At 40.2% G+C, this 22,681-nt stretch overlaps 1 protein-coding gene across 2 annotated transcripts in view; it reads right to left on the reverse strand.

Moving 5' to 3' along the window:
- Window positions 1-22,681, reverse strand: part of rasal1a (RAS protein activator like 1a (GAP1 like)) — a 271,746-nt gene that overhangs the window by 197,877 nt on the left and 51,188 nt on the right. For both annotated transcript variants that reach the window (XM_043715652.2, XM_043715650.2), the window contains exon 5: window positions 12,129-12,258. In XM_043715652.2, the coding sequence (XP_043571587.1) occupies window positions 12,129-12,258 (130 nt within the window). The remainder of the gene's footprint in view (window positions 1-12,128; window positions 12,259-22,681) is intronic.

The raw sequence follows: 22,681 nt of genomic DNA on the forward strand, positions 1-22,681 counted from the left end.
GTAAAGGTTTCTGACAGATGTATTTGGTTCACGTGTTTTGGTATCAGAGAAACCATAAAAACAAAAGTTTCCTGGCAATGGATGAACCATTGATCATTTAATAAATCATCAATTCAAATCAACAGCTTGCACAAGCACAAAGATTTCTTTTAACATTCACACAATTAGGTCTTTATCTCAATTGATTCAGATTGTACCATCACACCTGGAAATTGTAACCACTGTTCATTTAACTGGTCTGATATTGAAGTACAATTTTTGACCCATTAAGTATGCAATATCAAAAATTATCATGACACAACCACACAGGAAACTTTTACAATTTATTAGTGGGCATTAGAAATACAAGATAACGTATCTAGAATTTGTGATAATCTCTGATTCACCTCCAAAGTGTGCCATGTCCTTAGAGCACCCACCTTTTTAATATTAGTCATTAACCTCAGTACAAACACATAATTATATGACCCACAGCTTAACTACACAAAACGAGTGCTGAAGCCTGTTTCCACCCTTCATTTAACCTTTCACTCCTTGTGTTTCTGGTTAACTTCTGGTTGTCTATTTACACGTGGATCTCATTTTTACCTCCAAAGACACATTCTGATTAAATTTGGTTCTATATTTTGTCTTGGAATACCAATGTTGCGCTGATACTTCAATTCAGGAGTTGGTAATTGAGCAAAAGCTTATGACACAAGCCCATGCAATGCCATGAAATTACTAAAATCTCAGAAGACCTGAGATTTTAAATAAAACATTTATTTACATCATTAAAACAAAGAAACTCACTGAAAATTGGGCTGGACAGGGATTTGAGAAAATGCAGAGAAGAGGAATATCATACAGAGGTAAATATCATACAGCCCGTCCAGCTGAGACAAACATAAAATGATTTAATGTGAAAATCAGGCCTGGCAAAGATGCAAACTCAGGTCCGAATGGGTGGAGTTATACCAGATCCTAAACAAACGTTCTTTCAAAATATAAAGTTAAAAATGTTTTCCATCGCAATAATTAGAGGCATTGGAGGACTAGGAACCAAGGAAGGTGAACAACAATATAAATGAATGAGACTTATTAAGGGAAAGGAGACAGAAAACATAAATGTTACTTCATCCAAGACTATGGAGAGTGCAAGATGTCAGTGTTAGAAATAGAAGTCCCTTTAAGGGTCAACCAGAACAGTTCAAAGTTATTGGATAGCAGATGGTGTTTACTGGACTTCATTTTTTATGAGCTGGACTTTCCCTCCAATAACACTATTTTGATTTGTCTCCCTCAATTCTTTTTTATTTGTCAGTACCGTTACACTGTCCCTGATGGACAGTGTCCATAATTTACTAATTGGAAATTTTAAAATTAATTTGGTGGTCTTTTTTAAAAAAAAAATAAGATGGATTTTTATCTCCCCTTTCAACATTATTTTAATTTAGTCCCACTTCCCTCTTATTTTCCCTTTTTTTGTTTTTGTTTTGTATTTGTCACACTACCCGAGTAGGCATGGTTTGATGTTTGTTAACTGGACAATTTGGTGATGCTGTGGGGGTTTCTTTATAAAACAGTAAAGGATGGGTTCTTCCTCAGTGGGTGGTTTGTTTCTGGAAAGTGACTGGGCCCATCAGGGAATGGTGCAATCTGATGATCGTACTAAATGATACATTCATAATAAATGCTCAAGGCTTTTACTCGTTAATTCAACATATGGATGTCAGTCTGTTAAATAGATGATGTAAGGTGACCAGAAAGTACCGGAACAGATATGATTGCTGATAGAAAAGGAGGCAGAATAGGTTGTGAGGGTCCTGGATCTATGCCAGGAACCAAGGATGATGTTTTTGACAATGTCTCATTAGAGAAGTGCATGCAGAACTGAATGTGAAACCAGTATTCTGACAAACCAGAGGCAAGAAACGAGTTGTGCAAAGTGTTAGTGACATCTGTACTAAGTAGATGTACTAAGTACAATTGAGAAGTTGTCCATAATTGAGATATTAAAGGTTGACAGGAAATTACAAATCTGTTGTTTGAATTATTTTAAATTAGACCATGAATGAATGTTTAGGCTAAAGCTTATCTCAAGCTAAAGAGGATTGCTGCAATCAGGGTAGTTTTGGTCAAGACATACATGCAGAATAAATGTGGAATGCAATTAAATGTCATAATCAAAAGAAAATACATTTGTATTGCTTCACACAAGAATATTACCAACACTGCGAGGTAAGTGTGAAATTATATTGTGTTTTAATTGGAATAATAAGATGGAAATGTTAAGTAACTATAAAATCCTTTGTACCCCCAGGACAGAAAGTCGTCACTGTAATGGTCAATCAAAAGGAAATTTGTGACCGTAATACTCTGTGAACATTTTCACGATGGAAAAAGAAAAGGACAATGCCAACACAATTTTTTAAAAAGTTAAGTCAAGGAATTCAGTGGAGTAAAGCAAGAATAAAAAAGGTGCTGGAGAAAATAGCAGGATATAAGATAAAGCAATCGCCTCAGGGCTGGGATAGACAGACCTTTAATCAGTAAGGAAACCGGATGTGCATTTGTAACATTTTTACAAAGCTCTCCAGAACATGAAACTGGAAACCTAACACATCAATGTCAATTGTTGGGAAGTATTGAAATTTGTCATTGGAGGTAGAGTGACTGAGTACTTGGACAATTATGACATGGGGTGGTAAATGCTGGGGACGAAGGAGATAGGGAAATTCAAACAAAGGGTTTATTTTTCTATTGGAAGACCATGACAAGTTGTATTCTTGAGAGATTTGCAATGACATTTCAGCTTTAATTACTTAGATAAAGTGAGTTTGACATGCAGGCTTGCACGTAATACAAAACTGAAAAATGCAGCAAGTAGATCAAAGTATAAAGTTCCAACACATGGGAACCACTTGCCTAAGACCACCCAAATTGGAGAAGAAGCATGCAGAAAGGCAGCCATCTTGACTACCTCGAACAGGCCCATGTGGAGGCCAGGTGTCAGCAGTGAAGAAGCATGTAAAATTCCAAGCCTTTCAACCCCACCACTTCCTGAAAGTGGCAGAGTGTAGAGATCCAGCATTGGACTGTTTAGTAACCTGTGGACTCACAACTTGGGTGTGGAAGAAGATTATCCTCAGTCTCAAGGGACTTTCTAAGAAGAGTAGAAAGTTCCAAAAGGATAGAGACAGATTACATAAGGGTGGTAAACCTGTGACAAATGAAATTCAAAGTCAGGAAATGAACTGAATTGCTTTAAGATTTTAGAAATTATATTATTCTTACTGGTAATAAATAAGTAGCATTGGAAATGCGAAGTCGCTAAAAGGAAGGGTGCTGCAGAAAATCGATCAGAATGGGTGATGATATGTTCCTCTCTATCTCAAAGGAATTGGAATCAAAAATGTAGAAATGAAGTTTCAATTCTGCAGAGTATTAGTCTGATTCTACCTGGAATACTGCATTCAGTTTTGGGGATTGCCCCTTGCAAATGATCTATTGAACCTGAAGGGGATGTAATGCAGATTCACCAGAATAATACCAGTTCTTAAAGGAATAACGAAGACAAGTTACATAAAAGTAGTTTGCATTCCTTCAGTTTTGAAAATTCAAATGTTGAGTTAATAGGGACATTTCAATGATTAAGAGCTTCAATATGGTACATACAGAGGAATGACTTCCTCTGGAGGGGGGAGCGGAAATCCAGAGTTAGTGGTGCACCGGAGATATATATAACATCAGGTAAGGTATACTGTTATTTGTTCATAAAGTAGGTCCACAGGCACACTGTTTACGAGGGCTAATAATCTCAACATGCTCCCCACAGACCCCAGGAAATAGCAGGAACAGTCAGTGGGATTTGTAGCCTTTGCAGGAATGCCACTAGTGCAAGCTGCCCTCAGCAAACCATTATTTTCACAGAGTAATGTGTGCCTTTAGCTCACCAAGTTAATTTGGAATATAATATATATTTACATCCATACACACCAAAGTGCCTTTGTTTGCTTTGCAATTTTTCTTTTTTAATGAACAGAAAACAAAATATGGCAGATTCATGGGTTGTGAAACAAAAACTGCAGTAAAAATAAGAAAGTACAATTCCTGAGCTTATACCATCAATGATTTAGCAATTGATCTGAAAACACTGCTGTTCCCTTTGAGTCATTTGGACTTCACTATATTCTGCTGTGTTCAACATCAGTTTCTTCCTCTGCGGCTATACATTAGAACACAAAATGTACATTTCCATAATCTGACCCTCAAAAGATATTGATTACAGAAATGCTACAGATTATTGGCATTGTTTAAAACAACTGAATGATGGGTCAGTATCCTGTCATAAGTCAATTAATTGAAAAAAAGACTATTAGCCCCCTTCATTAAACACTGAAGTGGTGATGAACTGACTGGTGAATGGATTCAACTCATTAATGCCGAGAGAAATGCAAGTCTCTATTGAACCAGGTGCCAGCTGAAAAACCTTCTATTTTCATCAGCTGAATAGAAAATGTCACTGGAGCTTATCAATATTCAGAACACGGAGTGACCTCATAATTCATGAGTTCAACAAAGTTACAAGCGAATTGTGAGGACTAACCTGCATAATTAATATTTATGATATTCAGTGAGCCTCAGCCAGATAATCGTAGTGATGGAAATTTCAGAATTCATAAGGTGCAATAAAAAGGAATCACAATTTTATAGCACCTATAAGGGAGATTTACTCATGCAGAGTGCAGATGACTTCCCACTTATCGTGCGCTGCTTTGATACTGTGTGAGAACCATACTGTTGTCACTGATTTTCTATGATCTCATTAAATCAAGTGTAACCTAGAAGTAACCTCTCTCAAGCCAGCATGGGCAGAGAGTAACCCTTCCTGCTCATTGGCCTTTGATGAGTTTTGGAGTTATATCTTGATTGCTTCCAAGTCTATCGCACTGTGCATCAGCAGCAGGAGCTGGCTTTGTGGTACACTAGTAGTGTCCCTACCAATAGGCCAGAGGATCAAGTCCCACCTGCCCTAGCCATGTCACAATATGTCTCAGCAGGTTGATTAAAAAAAGCATCAGCATCATGTGACAGGGATGTTTGATACAGTAGTAGTGTCCCTGCCTTTGATACAGGATGCCCGGGTTCAAGTCCCATCTGCTGCAGAGGTAGGTAATAACAGGCTGGTTAGAAAATATAAAATCAGGAGGAGAATGGTCTGGTGATGCAGTGGTATTTCCCTATCTCTGAGCGAGGAGACACAGGTTCAAGTCCCACCTGATCCAGAGGTGTGTAATAACATCTCTGAACATCTCAGCATCAGTAGAGGCATGGCAGTGGTGTAGTGCTAATGTCTCTGGATTAGTCACCCACACAGTTTGGGTAATGTTCTGGCAACATGGGCAGGAATCCCACAATGGCAGATGGTAAAATTTGAATTCAATGGAAACCTGAAATTAAACACAATTATGTCAATTGTTGTAAAAGCCAATCTGGTTCAGTAATGTGTTTTAGGGCAAAGGGAAATTTGCTATCCTTACCTAGTCTGGCCTGCATGGGACTCCAGACCCACAGGGATGTAGTTGACTCTAAACTGCCCTCTGGGAAGATAGGGATGGGCAATAAATGCTGGCCCATGCAGTCCATGAGCAATTTAAAAAAAAATTAGTACCAGGAGATTTCTGGTGGTGCAGTGGTAGTGTCCCTACTTTTGAGGCAGGAGGCCTAGATTCAAGTCCCACCTGCTCCAGAGGTGGAAAGTAACATCTCTGGACAGGTTTCTTCGGAAAGTATAGACTATAAAGCCAAAGGTTCAAATCCCACCATTGCTGGTAGTAGAATTTAAATGTAAACTAATAAAGTTCTGTAATTAGAGTCATAGAGTCAGAGAGATGTACAGCACAGAAACAAACCCTTCGGTCCAATTTGTCCATCCCGACCAGATATCCAAATCTAGTCTAATCCCATTTATTAGAACTTGGACTATATCCCTCTAAACACTTTCTATTCATATACCCATCCAGATGCCTTTTAAATGCTGCACTTGTACCAGCCTACACCATTTCCTCTGGCAGTTCATTCCATACACGCACCACCCTCTGCTTGAAACAGTTGCCCCTTAGGTCTCTTTTATATCTTTCCCCTCTCACCCTAAACCTATGTTCTCTAGTTCTGGACTCTCCCACCCTGGGGAAATGACCTTGTGTATTTACCCTACCTATGCCCCTCATGATTTTATAAACCTCTAGAAGGTCACCCCTCAGCCTCTGATGCACCGGGAAAACAGCCCCAGCCTATTCAGCCTTTCCCTGAAGCTCAAATCCTCCAATCCTGGCAACATCCTTGTAAATCCTTTCTGACCCTTTCAAGTTTCATGACATCCTTCCAATAGGAAGGAGACCAGAATTGCACACAATATTCCAACAGTGGCCTAACCAATGTCCTGTACAGCCACAACATGACCTCCCAGCTCCTGTACTCAATGCTCTGACCAATAAAGGAAAGCATACCAAATGCCACCTTCACTATCCTATCTACCTGCAACTCCACTTTCAAGGAACTAAGAACATGTACTCCAAGGTCTCTTTGTTCAGCAACACTCCCCAGGACCTTACTATGAAGTGTATAAGTATTGCTCTGATGTGTCTTTCCAAAACACAGCACCTCATTTATGTAAATTAATCTCCATCTGCCACCCCTCAGCCCATTGGCCCATCTGATCAAGATCCCATTGTGCTCCGAGGTAATCTTCTTCGGTATCCACTACACTTCCAATTTTGGTGTCATGTGCAAATTTATTAACCATACCTCCATTAAAAACTAACCTTAGCAAAGGTGGCTATGGAACCATCATCAATTTTATGAATCCATTCGGTTCACTGATGTTCTTTAGGGAAGAAAATCTGCTGTACTTACTCGATTAGATGGCAACTTGGTTGACTCTGAAATGGCTCTGGAATGGCCTAGCAAGCCACTCAGTTGCACAGACCTACTCCATAAAAGACAAACCCGATACACCATGATGGATGGAGAAGACAGTTCACCATCAAATTCTCAAGCACAGCAAGTACTGCCCTTACCAGTGGGACCCACACCCCAGGAAGGAATAAAAGAAAGTACCACTAAAATGCTCAAAACAGAGGTTGTGGGAGTAGGTTGAAAGTAGCCCAGGCATAGTTTCTTGTAAACCTCATTTATTATTCAATGAAAAATGTCCAATGTTGCACCTCAAAATTTTGTCATTCAGAGCTTTATTAAGTTATTTTTAAACTGGTTTTATATTTCTGTCCAAAATATTTTGAGATCAAAAAATGGCAAGAGTGATTGCAAAAATCCTTGAAAAGAAAAGTATGATCTCTTCGAACTTTCACAGAAAGCATTCTATCTGGGTGCAGCACGGCCTGGTACGACAACCACTCTGCCCAGGACCGTAAGAAACTACAGAAAGATGTGATCACAGGCCAGCGCAGCAAGGAAGCCAACCTCCCATCCATGGTCTCCATCTACACTTCTCGTTGCTGCGAAAAGGCATCCAACATCATCAAAGACCCTTTCCACCCCAATTATACTCTCTTGCCACCTCTTCCGTCAGGCAGAAGGCACAAAAGCTTAAACACACATACTAACAGATTCAAGAATGGTTTGTCCTGCTGTTATCAGACTGCTGAATAGATCTCTCAAATTTCACATCTAATGGCAAATAGAATTAAGGAGAATCCAAAGGGTTTTTACAAATACGTTAAGGACAAAAGGGTAGCTAGGGAGAAAATAGGGCCCCTCAAAGATCAGCAAGGTGACCTTTGTGTGGAGCAGCAGAAAATGGGGGAGATACTAAATGAGTATTTTGCATCAGTACTTACTGTGGAAAAGGATATGGAAGATATAGACTGTAGGGAAATAGATAGTGACATCTTGTAAAATGTCCAAATTACACAGGAGGAAGTGCTGAATGGCTTGAAACGCATAAAGGTGGATAAATCCCCAGGACCTGATCAGGTATACCCTAGAACTCTGTGGGCAGCTAGAGAAGTGATTGTTGGGCTTCATGCTGAGATATTTGTATCATCGATAGTCACAGGTGAGGTGTCAGAAGACTAGAGGATGGCTAACGTGGTGCCACTGTTTAAGAAGGGTGGTAAGGACAAGCCAGGGAACTATAGACCAGTGAGCCTGACCTTGGTGGTGAGCAAGTTATTGGAGGGAATCCTGAGGGACAAGATGTCCATGTATTTGGAAAGGCAAGGACTGATTCGCGATAGTCAACATGGCTTTGTGCGTGGGAAATCATGTCTCACAAACTTGATTGAGTTTTTTGAGGAAGTAACAAAGAGGATTGATGAGGGCAGAGCGGTAGATGTGATCTATGTGGATTTCCGTAAGGCGTTCGACAAGGTTCCCCATGGGAGATTGATTAGCAAGGTTAGATCTCATGGAATACAGGGAGAACTAGCCATTTGGATACAGAACTGGCTCAAAGGTAGAAGACAGTGGGTGGTGGTGGAGGGTAGCTTTTCAGAGTGGAGGCCTGTGACCAGTGGAGTGCCACAAGGATCTGTGCTGGGTCCTCTACTTTTTGTCGTTTACATAAATGATTTGGATGCGAGCATAAGCGGTACAGTTAATAAGTTTTCAGATGATACCAAAATTGGAGGTGTAGTGGACAGTGAAGAGGGTTACCTCAGATTACAACAGGATCTTGACCAGATGGGCCAGTGGGCTGAGAAGTGGCAGATGGAGTTTAATTCGGATAAATATGAGGTGCTGCATTTTGGGAAAGCAAATCTTAGCGGGACTTATACACTTAATGGTAAGGTCCTAGGGAGTGTTGCTGAACAAAGAGGCCTTGGAGTGCAGGTTCATAGATCCTTGAAGTAGAGTCGCAGGTAGATAGGATGGTGAAGAAGGCATTTGGTATGCTTTCCTTTATTGGTCAGAGTATTGAGTACAGGAGTTGGGAGGTCATGTTGCAGCTGTACAGGACGTTGGTTAGGCCACTGTTGGAATATTGCGTGCAATTCTAGTCTCCTTCCTATCGGAAAGATGTTATGAAACTTGAAAGAGTTCTGAAAGGATTTACAAGGATGCTGCCAGGGTTGGAGGATTTGAGCTATAGGAAGAGGCTGAACAGGCTGGGGCTGTTTTCCCTGGAGTATCGGAGGCTGAGGGGTGACCTTATAGAGGTTTACAAAACTATGAGGGACATGGATAGGGTAATTAGACAAGTATTTTCCCTGGAGTTGGGGAGTCTAGAACTAGAGGGCATAGGTTTAGGGTGAGAGGGGAAAGATATAAAAGAGACCTAAGGGGCAACATTTTCACACAGAGGGTGGTACGTACATGGCTGCCAGAGGAAGTGGTGGAGGCTGATACAATTGCAACATTTAAGTGGCATTTGGATGGGTATATGAATAGGAAGGGTTTGGAGGGATATGGGCTGGGTGCTGGCAGGTGGGACTAGATTGGGTTGGATATCTGGTCGGCATGGACGGGTTAGACCGAAGGGCGTGTTTCCACGCTGTACATTTCTATGGCTCTATGTCGATCCTGCTTTTGTGACCCTCTTGTGCTGTTGTAACCTTGTATGCTTCACTCTGTCTGCACACCATATAATCTGTATGTTCTTGTATGTTATGATCTGCCTGTACTAAATGCAAAACCAAATTTTTCACTGTACTTAGGTACACATGACAACAATAAATCAAATCTAATCAAGTATCACACTAACTGCTACGATCCAATTTGTGACACTAATGGCTATATCTACCTTAATAACAATCAAATGCAGATCATTCTATTATTTGGAACCAATGACTACACAGTCCAATAAATTCCAGTCTTAAAAATAGGGAAACATTTGGAACAGAGAGTGTGGTACTGGAAAAGCACAGCAGGTCAGGCAACATCCAAGGAGCAGGAGAACCGACGTTTCGGGCAAAAGCCCCCAAAAGGCTTTTGCCCAAAACATTCATTTTCCTGCTCCTCGGATGCTGCCTGACCTGCTGTGGTTTTCCAGCACCACACTCGAGACTCTAATCTCCATCATCTGCAGTCCTCACTTTCACCTAAACAATTAGAATACTCAATACTCCTGGCTGTCATTTTCATAAGTTGCAGTTTGCATTAGATATTAAAGGTTGCATTAAACATTTAAGGTCATCTGCAAAAGAAGGATGAACTGAGGAAAAATAATTTGACTCAGCAAATAGTTCGGTTCTGAAATGCACTGCTTGGAAGTGTGGTAGAGGCACTTTCAATTGAGGCATTCCAAAGGGCATTGGATAAAAATAATTAGCACTCGAAGCAATACTCATTTAACAAGTCAGTGCAGGCACAATGAGTCGAATGGCCTCCTCTGCACCATTATATTTCTGTGATTCCACAAAATATAGCGTGGTATAAACTACAGCCAGGGTTTTACTCCGGTCCAGGGTCTCCACTCCTCAGCTTGGCCAACAGGCAGTTAATGCACTTGAGCCAAGCCTCCTCCCCAATCAAATTCATCAAATGGTTGGCAGCATGCTGATCTCAACAGCGCCACCAGAGGCGATGGCCAATGCTGGGACTGGAGCCCATCCTCAACAGTAATGACTGCTAGAACCAAATAGAAAGATGTGTAAAGGGAAGACATCTCACCACGGCCAAACTACCAGTTCCTAGATAGGATGTGGGGGACCAGGGTGGGTAGGCCGGGCGAGGAGAGACAGTTTTAATTACCTGGGGAACCTCCAATCCAAAGGCCCAGGTAATATTCTGAGCATCCAGAGGCCATACCACACCATGGCAAATCATATAATTTGAATTCAATGAAAATCTGGAATTAGATGGCTTTTGATTGTTGCAAAAACACATCTGGTTCAGTAATGTCCTTCAGGGAATTTAACTGTCATCCTTACCGAGTCTGAACTACATGGGACTCCAGACACCCAGTAATTTGGCTGATTCTTAACTGTTCTCTGGACAGTTAGGGATGGGCAATAAATTCAGGTCTGGTCAGCAACACCCACATTCTGTGAATGAACATAAAAAAAATCCCCACCTATATTTTTCCCGCCAGCAGTTGCTAAGCATTAGGCTTGGCACTGACCTTCACCCACCACAGGAACAAGAAGACACCCTGATTAGCAGGCTGCTTATGGTCTCGATTGGCCCTCAGGCAGCTGCCTGGAGGCTGCTTGAACCTTTCCACTGCTGTGGGAAACATTGTAGCGGTTTGAATAGATACCAGATGTGGCATGGTCAAATTTATGCCCCCCACACATACCAATCCATTTGTTTCAATACACGCAAATCTTATATTAATAGCAAGTAATTAAATCCAGATCATGACTTTAACATGAAAAGTATAATTTTGCACGTTTATCAAAGGTGAAATCCAAAATAAATTTGACAAGCCAAAGAAAGAGATAAGAGAGTCTGATAATAAGAGAGTATTAAGAGAGTCTGAGGTGAGTTTAAAGGAGGACCTTAAATGAAGACGGGATTTGGAAATGGGAAATTTCAGTGACAAAATTCTACATGGGAGGGATAGAACATAGAACATAGAAAGGTATAGTACAGAACTGGCCCTTTGGCCCACGATGTTGTGTCGAGATTTAATCCTAATGTCAAATATAGTAACTTAATCTACACACCCCTCAACTCACTGCTATCCATGTGCATGTCCAGCAGTCGCTTAAATGTCCCCAATGACTCTCCTTCCACCACCACAGCTGGAAATGCATTTCATGCGTTCACAACTCTGCGTAAAGAACCTACCTCTGACGTCTCCTTTATACCTTCCTCCTAATATCTTCAAATGGTCACCAGTAGTGCAGCAGACAGGGAAAGGAGTCGCGTAAAGACATAGAAACTATAAAGCTGCCTTTAAATACTACATAAAATTATGTTTACCACAATATAATATGCTTGTTTTTTTGTTGAATTACCATCTTAAGCTAAAAACAAATACAAAGTGTGGTCAGCGAAGAATAAAGAACGCTCTTTCAAAATACCGGAACAACAGTGGTTAAGTTATAGAATGAGCTCCCAATAATTGAACATCATCTTATGCAAAACAAAATTACTTGAGTGGGCATTTTTTTTTATTAATATGAAGTGCAAATGTTCTTTTGTAGATGCATAACTTTTACAGCGCAATTTCCTCTCACCTCGCTTCAATAAGCTGACACCTCAGTGCCTTTGTATGCTGGTCTTGGAGGATCTCTAAACCCAGGTGGATCTCTCCTTGAATCTCTTCATCAGGGTTAATCCGAGTCAGATTTATCCAGTTGTCAATTCCTGGAAGAGAATTAATTCCCATTACAACACACGTTTCCGATATAAAAACAAGCTGGGATGCAGCAAACGTGCAAAAGTTTGAAACCTACCAAGTACTTTCATTAAGAATAATTCTCTCCCATTTTTTTCCATGATGCAGCTGTTCTTTGTTTGATCCATTCTTTTATCTGTGTTCATTATGCCTGACTCAAACATTTCTTCAGGATATGTCAATAGGTAAACTGCACGTGATCTATGGAGAAGCTTTCTTGCCCAAAATGATACTCATATTTATTGGGCTTACCTCTCTATGTGTACTCCCCCTGAAACCATGTACTCTGACACAGTTTGTGCTGGAAAGCAATTAGGTATTTGGGATCATTTTTATATGTGCTGCTATGCATATCATCAAACCACAGCATGGATTCCTGTGATGTTAAAATGGTACAGTGCATGCAAGGGTAGCTACCTTCCAGACTAATGAGAAGAATCTTGTAAAGTAAACAGAATGAAGTTTATCATGTCTCACTAACTGTTTACAGATTATAACAATAGATTCTGCATTACTGCACAGACTGTTGGAGGATCTTATGGCACAGTGATATTGTCCATACCTCTGGACCAGAAGATCCACATTCAAGTTCTACCTGCCCCAGAGGTCTGTCATGAAATGTCTGAACAGGCTGGTTAAAATATCAATAAAGACTGTTGGGGGACCTAGGCTCAGATCTCTGATTGTCTCCTCATGACAACACCCCAGTGGGTAGTTGTGGAATCAATGCCAAAGCTTTCACTTGACAACACTTGACATTTTGGTCAAACTGACAACATTAGATGTCGCCTTTAAATACATATAGCATACAAAATAGAGCGGGAGTGGGCCATTTGGACCTTGATGCGTGCCCCACCATTCAACAAGGACGTGACTGATCCACCCCAGGCCACAATTTCTATTCTTGAAAGCTCATCATAACCCTCAAATAGTCTAGCCCCTCTCCTTTAAATAGCATCCAGCACAGCCTTACCCTAAAATAGCAATGTTTCTTTTGATCTTGCCCATCCGAGTTTACATCAAAGAATAGAAAGAAATTGACATTTCCACAGCACTATACAGTCAATGAAATAGTTTGGGAATCTAGTTTCCATTCCTTTTTGAATGGAAGGTGACCATTTGACCCTTCAAATCTATGCTGGCTTTCTGTAGAGCAATCCAATCAATGCCATAATGTCAAGATGCATGGTAGCTTAGAAGAAGCTTTGATCACAATGCTCAGTAACAGAAATCAACGGGTATTAGTGCAATTTAACAGAGGTCACAGACCCAGAGATGTCACAAAGTAAAGAGACAAATTAGAAGCTTTAGCAGCATTGGTCTAGTTGAAGAAGGAAATTAGGAGACTTTGTTAAGATCGCAGAAAAGGCAGAATATCCTGCATTAAAATCGTGTTAAACCTGGCAAGCTTTCATTTCAACAACAAGCAATAGGAATCATCCAGGATAAAATCATGAAAGAAGCTGGGAACATTATTAGAGCTCCAGACAGCAAGAATCATCTAGAAAAAGCTGTTAGGGAAAAAAAAATCATTTATTAAATATGCAAACAGTGAATTCAATGAAGCTGAGAAAGTTGGAATCCTCAATTTTAGCTGCAAAGGATAGGAAACTCCCATTTTAGACATGAGAAGGGAAGAATTCTCCATTTTGGTCAGAAATGTAGTAAACTACTCCAGTATAGTAATATTGCTAAATCTGCAAAACAGAAGCTATTCAAGCAAGGAAAATAATTCAGCATATTAGGAAGATATGGTATCAGAAATAAATCAGCAAGAAGATTTAATTTCTGAAATAGACCAAACATAATACAGAATTGAACAGCTTGTAGAAAACAATTCTTAAGATATAGAAGAGCTTCTACATTAAATGCTAAATTAGAAGCTGGATAGATTAATGGAACTTTTACTAACAATTGGGAGTATAGCTGATGATGTTGTAGCTCACTAAGGTGTAAAAGAAGCAACAGACGTTTTTGAAGAAATTCTGAAAACCTTTGAAAATTATTGACAATGATCTCAAATAAAATTCTTGAAAGAGCAAGATTTAATAGAGGAGTTTAGCACTCAGGGGAATTCATAGATGATTTCATTAACAATCATAACAGATAAATGGAATAATGCAACTATGATGATTTAAAGTCAGAATTCAATCTGGACAGAATTGTTGCCAGAATTATTCCTGAATATTTGTCAGATCTGTTACAGTCCAAAGAAGACCTGAATCTAGGGAAATTCATTGGGATGGCGAGTGAAGTAGAAGTCTGCAGAAAACACAGATGAACCCTAAGAGAAGGTAACCCTTGGTTGAGCATATCCACAAAATTCTTAAGTTCAAACCCATAAACAATAGATGTGAGAAACCAATGCAATAAGAAGGACAGGCAGCACACACTAAAATTCTTTGTCAGTGCTTTGGAGCAAAGAAGCCTCACATGAACAGACAGTGCCCAGCTATTAAAAGTGAATGCTTTATCTGTCAAATAATTGGTCATTTTCAAAAGTACAGCTCAAAAATGCAAGAGATCAAATATTTACCAACTTATAAAGGTAAATAAGGCAAAAAACACTTCACAATAAGAAGTAATGCCTATACTATTCCAAGAGGAAATAGGTGATGCAGAAGATAAATATTCACTGGTCAAAATATATGTCAATAGTGATCTCACAAATTTAAAATGAGACATCAAGGAAGCGTCACCATATTAACAGATGTGAAAATCCAGTCTATAGTACAACGACCTCATCCAGGAGATATAGCACTTAAGATGAAAGTATGTTATGAGCAACTCACCAATATAAAAGATGGCAAATAGTAGAAAACTTATAAGTACATTTCAATGAATAAGTCTCACTGTTGAGTAGAAATTCATGTCCTGCCCTTTCAAAAGCTCAAAGAGGACACACAGCAAAGGCCAAACAGTTCCTTTCAACAGGAACAACTAAAATTGTTTAATAATTTATGGAAGATCAACACTGAAAATAGCAAGACCATTATATCTTGGTACACTCAGAAATATTCTGCATTAATTATTGAAACAAATGAAGAAACAACCTGCAAAGGTTGCCAAAAGGGGTGTCATTTTACATAGTTGGGAAACCAACTGAGCAGTGTTCAGGCATAGTCACACGATCCATCCAAACTTTTGTTGACTACACAAAACAACTACATGGTGAGAAAATTCCAGTTGACAAGAGTTTATATGAAGTAGCATTTTAATGCAACTCAGTGCAGACAGTGGATTCTGGCATCTACAATTACTTAACACATTCCTAACTCCATTTGGGAGACTTTGCTTCAACATGGAAGCAACGAAAGAGATCTTTGAACAAACCATGTCCAATATTTTGCAAGGTCTTCAAGGAATCATAAGGATGACATGTTTATACACGAAGAAAGTCGGAGAGTCTGATCGGCAACTGCATGAAGTCCGACAGTGTTTACAAGTGGAAGCACTCACACTACAAAGAATCCATTCTTTTCTTGAGACACATTGACAACAATGATAGTATAATGCTGGACCACAGAATATTAAACCTTTAAGGAATTTCCCATTCTTAAGTCAGTTCATAACCTCCAAAGGCCTTGATTGGCAACTGCAACAGAATCCTTGAGACAACTCCTGAAGATACAAAAGGTTGTGTTGGAGCCTGCATCAAGGTTTAATGGCATGCTGATGCCCACAGATGTCCTAGCCCACTACAATCCAACTTATCCAAACAACACAGTATCTGATCCTTTAGCCACAATCTTAGAAGCAATTCATACAAAGAATTATAGCATTATCAAACAAAGAATCATGATATGCCATGATTGAGAAGGAAGCTCTCTCAGGTATATCAGCTTGAGGGAGATTTTCAGAATGCATCTTTGGTCTGAATGTGGCCGTGGAAATCAATCATAAGTCTCTAGTTTCTGTTTTGGATGGGAAGGGACTATTCGGGATGCCTCCAAGAAAACAGAGATTCTGGCTTCATCTGAGACGGTTTGTTGATGAAACAATAAGTGTGCAAGGGGTTCTGAAGATGATGGCAGATGGCTTTCTACAGTGGCTGCTAACAGCCTGACCCAAGCATGATATTGCATTTATTCCTTGAATTGAGTCAAATACTCAATCCATGATGATATGGTGAGCAGCAAAACACAATCAGTTCAACAAAACAGAACATTGTAACCTGTGACTAGTTGCTAATGTGACATAAACTACATCTTTATCAATACAAGAGCCACTTCCAATTAGAACAGGAGGTGGTTTTCCTCAATCTCACTAGATTTAGCAGGCTGTTTAGATCCCAACAATTTAATTGTGGCAAACTTATCACATAGTGTGCTACTGGATTTAGCTGCACATACAACATGGTGAGAAATGGCCCAGAATTAATTTAGCTGCCTTATACAACAATAACCATGATACACCCATTTCCCTTGGGTCATACAAGGAACCAAATTATTATATTTGCAACCAACATAGTTAGTGACTGTATTGATATGACCAAGCCTATACAATGCTATATATGGGTGGGTGACACCATTATATTATAAACAAGGTGGTTCAGTGCAATTCTCATGTGAAGGGCAGTCATTTTATTGCAACATGGGTAAAAATGAATAAGATTGTACCCTCAAATGTATAACACTATTGAATTCTATTTCATGCACAATCCTCCAATCCTCACTCATGATCTCTCTCATCATGATCTCAAATTGGATTACCAAATGTGTGTGATATTTAAGACAGCAAACGGGTAACTTTATATACAATGTTTTTCAAGCATCATAACTGATTTAAAACTGATCTTTCGCTGTGTTTAATAGTTACATAAGACACATCATTGAATATACAGTGCTTGCTTGGAATGTTGGGCTTAACACATAGCATGTGAACAAGCTCCAAAACCAGTATGGAAACTGACTTGAGATAATAGGTAGCAACACTGCTTTGACACAAACAAACAATTCAATATGTGTTCCATTGCCGAATGATGGAAAAAAAAGCTCAGTTTGCACTTCACTGGAAAATTCTTGAATCTCACCCATAGCCACAGGAAAGTAAATGTGCAATAGAATTAAGGAGGTAAAATAACACACTTCCACATTATAAGATAGACTAGGAAACCACTCAATGCACTCTCATATAGAATATGCAAATAATTGAGAATTTAATGACTCAACCTGACAACATATGATCTATGGACTTTGTTCAAATTGCAGACGATAGTAGAATTTTCTTTTCTATTCTGTCCTGCATTTTGCAATGTATTGGAATTATTTGTTGGCTATATTTTATACTCTGCGGAATGACTGTTCATAACTATGCATGAGTTTGGTTATTTATTTTATCTGTTTCAGCATCACAATTTGCCACCCGCTGCTCTTAATAAAGGAAATATAAATAAATAAACAGTGACTCAGCCCCCTGTGCAACTGGTCACAGCATTTCCCAGATGGCTGCAATAGAGTCCTTGGGCACTCAGGCTGACATTGTCTCTGGCTTTCTGCAGTACTCCAGGGAGCTTCAACAAAGCTTCAGGAACAGCACCTGATCTTTCAACGAGCTTGCAACCTTCTCGACTCAACAGTCAGATCAAAAATATTGTGAAGCTCGTACCTATTTTGTTTCCTTTTCTTCACTTTTTACAACGTTTTCAGTACACAGTGCATTCACCCTCACCACATCTTCTGTTTCTTTTTTCATGCCCAATCTCCATTCCCTTTGGTCCCGAAGACTAATGTTTCTATCATCTAATCACTCCTGTCTTCCACATTATCAAAGATCATCCTTTTGTCCTTTCCCCTCCCATCCCAAACCTAAAACTTTTCTCTAACTTTTTTTCAATTTTGATGAAATGTCACAGTCCTGAAAGGTTAACTCTATTTCTTCCTCGACACACTGCTGCTGTCTAACCTATTAATCTTTTTTCTCATATTTTCTGCTTTTATTTTTTACATGATCTTTGTTGACTCTCACAGGTGAGTTGTACGTTAGTGGTATGACATACTTGTTATTAACCATGTTGTTGTGTATTGGAATATGTACGGTCACATGGGATTCCATTAGATCACCGGAGAATTTCTGGTATTTGAAAGGTTTTCCTTGGGGAAAATGATTACCAAATGTACGGCAACAAGCAAGACATCCATTTGATCTATTCATATTTTACATGTGTTACTGTGGTTAACACTGCTGCCTCACAGCACCGCGGACCTGGGTACAATTCCAGCCTTGAGTGACTATCTGTGTGGAGTTTGCATATTCCCCCTGTGTCTGTGTGGATTTCCACTGGATGCTCCAGTTTCCTTCTACAGTCACAAAGATGTGAAGATTAGGTGGATTGGCCGTGCTAAATTGCCCTTCATGTCCCTGGGTAAGTAGGCTGAGCGGGTTAGTCATGGTAAAAATGTGGGGTTATGCGATAGGGTAGGGCACTGGGTTTGGGTGGAATGCTCTTCAGAAGGTTGGTGCAGACGTGATGGGCTGAATGGCCTCTTTTCACACTGTTGCAGCATTCCATATTGCCCATGTTGCAGCCCATGATGAAGCTGAGGTAAGAAATGTCCAGGGCTGAAGTGAACATGCTAGGCACATGTTAGGCACTGGTAGTTAGATCAGAAACTTATTCAATGCAAACACAATCCCTTGGACAAATCAAATGTAAATGAACTAGTGCCTGTGTATGTGGGTCCTTCTTATTTGTTCAAAGGATGACAGTGTCGCTGGCCCATACCTATGTACCCTTGAGAAGGCAAGCTTCTTTCTTGAAATGCTGAAGTCCATTTGGTGTAGGTAGACTCACAGTGTTATTCTGGAAATGAATTCCAGGACTTTGACGAAGTGACAATGAAGGAATGGCGACATATTTCTTACTCAGAATGGTGACTGACTTGGAGAGGAACGTTCAAGGGTTGGTGTTCCCATGTAACTGCTAGGCATTTCCTTCTAGATGGTACAAGTCCTGAGTTGAGAAGCTGCTGCCTAAGGAGCCTTGGTGAATTTCTGAGTGAATCTTGCAGATGGTACACATTCCTGCTACTGTGCATTAGTGGTGCAGAGAGTGAATGCTTCTGCATTTGGTACCAATCAAGCAAGCTGCTTTGTTCCGTATGGTGTCAAGCTTCTTGAATGTAGTTGGAGCTGGACTCATCCAGGCATGTGGGTCACATTCCAACACACTCCAAAACTCGTACCTTGTAGGTGGTGAACAGGTTTTGGGAAGTCAGCAGCTGAATTACTATGGCAGGATTCTGAGCCTCTGACCTGCTCTTTTTGCCTTGTATTAACATAGCTAGCCCAGTTTAGTTTCTGATCAATGGTAACCTCCAAGATGTTGATAGTGGGGGATTCAGCAATAGTGATGCTATTCAATGCCAAGGAGTGATTGTTACATTCTCTCTTGTTGGTCTTGGTCATTGTGTGGCATTTGTGTGGTTTGAATGTTACATGACAGTTGCAAGTTCACACCTGAATTCTGTCCAGATCTTGCTGCATATGGACATGGACTGCTTCAGTGACTTGTATTATGCAAATTATGTTGAACATTGTGCACTCATCAATGAACATGACCATTTCTGGCTTTATGGAACCCAGGTCATTGATGAAGAAGAGATGTCCTACAGCTGAGATAACTGACTTCCAACAGGCACAGCCATCTTTCTATGTGCCAAGCGTGACTCCAACCAGTGGAGAATTTCCCCCTCATTCTCAGTGACTCCACTTTTGCTGGGGCTCTTAGATGCCACATTGGTCAAATGTGGCTTTGATGTCAAGGGTTGTTACTCTCACCCAGCCTCTGGAATTCAGCTCTTTTGGCCATGTTTGAACCAAGGGTGTAATGAGGTCAGGAGCTGAGTGGCCCTGGTAGAACCCAAACTGGGTGTCACTCAGCAAGTTATCATTAAGCAAGTGCTGCTTAATAGCACTGCTGATTATACCTTTCATCACTTTACTGATGATCAAGAGTAGACTGATGGGGCAGTAATTTACCAGGTTGGATTTGTCCCCTTGTGTGTACAGGACATACCTGGACAATTTCCACACTGCAGGACCAGTGTTGTTGTTGTATTGGCTCACAGCAAGTTTTGGAACACAGATCTTCAGTACTACTGCTGGAACAATGTCAGGATCCATAGCCTTTGCTGCTTTCAGTAATTCCCTGATATTACATGCAAGCAATTGAATGGGAGGAGGCTGAGATGGATCATCTGCTCAATACCTTTGGCTGAAGATTGTTACAAATGCTTCAGCCTTATCATTTTGTACTGACGTGCTGGGTTCCTTCATCATTGAGGATGGAGCTATTTATGGAGAAATCTCATCCCCCAGTAAGTTACTTAATTGAATTCCAATATTCATGACTAGATCTGACAGGGCTGCAGAGCTTAAATCTGATCCAGTAATCCAGTGGTTGTGGATTTGTTTATCATTTTCTGCTTTTGGTGGTTGACACACAAGCAGTCTGATACTTTATATTGACACATCATTTTTAGCAATGCCCTCTTGCACTCTTCATTGAGCCAGCATTGAGGTTAGAGTGGGGCATATGCAGCCTTTAAGGTTGCAAATTAAGTTTGAGTACAGTTCTGCTGCTGCTGATGGCTCTCATAGCATATCACAGAAGATGCATCTTAAATTGCTAGATCTGCTCAAAATCTACTTCATTTAGCACTGTGATACATATTGTGTGGTGCTATCTTCAACATAAAGATGGGACTGTGTGGTGGTAACTCCAAAGAATACTGTAATAGGCATATCCATCTGGAGAAGATGGTTTAGAGATTGGTGAGTTTAAGATCAAGTATATCTTTTCCTTTTGTTGGTTGCTATACCACCCGCCACGCACCCAGTCTTGCATCTATGTCCTTTTGGACTTGAAAGCTTGGACAATAGCAGTATGGTCAAGCACACTTGGTGATCAGCATTCAAGTTCCCCACCCAAAGTACATTCTGTGTCCTTGCCACCCTCAGGGGTTTATCCAAATTGTTTTGAACATGGAGGAGCACTGAATCATTCGCTGATGGAGTGGCAGCATTAGGTGCCAATAAGCAGATGGTTTTGTTGCCTGATGATTGATGCCTTGAGACTTCATGCAGTCCAGAGTCAATGCTGAGGATTCCCAACTTCCAAATCACTATGCCACCCCCCTGTTCCATGTATTATCATGCGAGTGGGGGAAGGCGCACACAGCAATGGTGATGGTGTTTTCTGGGACATTGTAAGTTATGTTCTGTCTTCACCTATCCCCACTTCACTACTCTGCCCCTGCCACCCCATCTATCTGCAGCTCCCCCTACACCCACCCCCCAGTCTTGAAGAAGGGTTACACCCAGAATATTCACTTATCCACCTCCTGATGCTGACTGGTTTGCTGTGTTCTTCCAGCCTCCTGTCTGTCTACCTTGGATTCCAGCATCTGCAGGGTTTTTTTTGTCTCAGAAAGGACTGTGGCAAAACCCACAGCAAAAAAACATTCTTGCAACTGAGTTGATTATATGAAGATAGAATAAAAATAATCTGTAGAAAGTGAATGGAAAACTTGCTCTTCCCTTTCCAAGCAAAGATATAACCTTGTAGTTCACTTGTAAGGCCAAAGTTATGAAAAAAACATGATTTATAAAACAAGAAGCATCCTTCAATCCCTGAATGTAAAACCAATTTTTCTGCTTATTATCAGACATCCAGCATTATCATTCTATATTCATATTTCTAATTAGTAAAGAGTTGGCCATGCACGTTTATGGGAGTTTAGTGCCTCAAACTCTATTCTACTGATGACTAACAACTCACATCATTGTTTCAATAATTCAACTTCCTCCTGCAGCAATGATGAATTTTGATTCCAATTTCTTTTTAACTTCACTAATAGATTAAAATTTCAAATCAAATGTAAAATATGAAGCTATTAATTTTCCATAACATTTTCAAGAGGAGAAAGCAATTTTATGTCACACTTGGAGAAGCCTAATGCTTCACAACAAGGTATTAGCTTTGATGGATTCTAATAAAAGGTCATTGATCTGCAACGAAACCGCTTCTCTCAGAGGGCTGTGAATCTGTGGAACTCATTGCCCCAGAGTGCAATGGAGGCAGAATCAATCAACGGATTCAAGAAAGTCATGTGTATGTGTCTGATGCAAAGCAGGATAAAGGGCGATGGGAAGCAGGCAGGAAAGCTGAGTTGAGGCCAGGATAAGGTCAGCCATGATCACTTAAATGGCGGAGTGAGCTCGAACGCAGAATTGCCTATTTCCACTCCTAATTCCTATGTTCCTATTACTGTACCCTCACATAATTTCAATATACCGTAATATTTTTCTGTAATTTCTCACTCAATGTAAGAATTTAGTTCTCCTGGATGTCACTTACTTGCCTATATCTCTCATCATGCTTTCCTGCAC

The sequence above is a fragment of the Chiloscyllium plagiosum genome, unplaced genomic scaffold (assembly GCF_037043375.1).
Source record: "Chiloscyllium plagiosum isolate Xiang-an unplaced genomic scaffold, Cpla_swu_hap1 HiC_scaffold_24, whole genome shotgun sequence".
NCBI lineage: Eukaryota > Metazoa > Chordata > Chondrichthyes > Orectolobiformes > Hemiscylliidae > Chiloscyllium > Chiloscyllium plagiosum.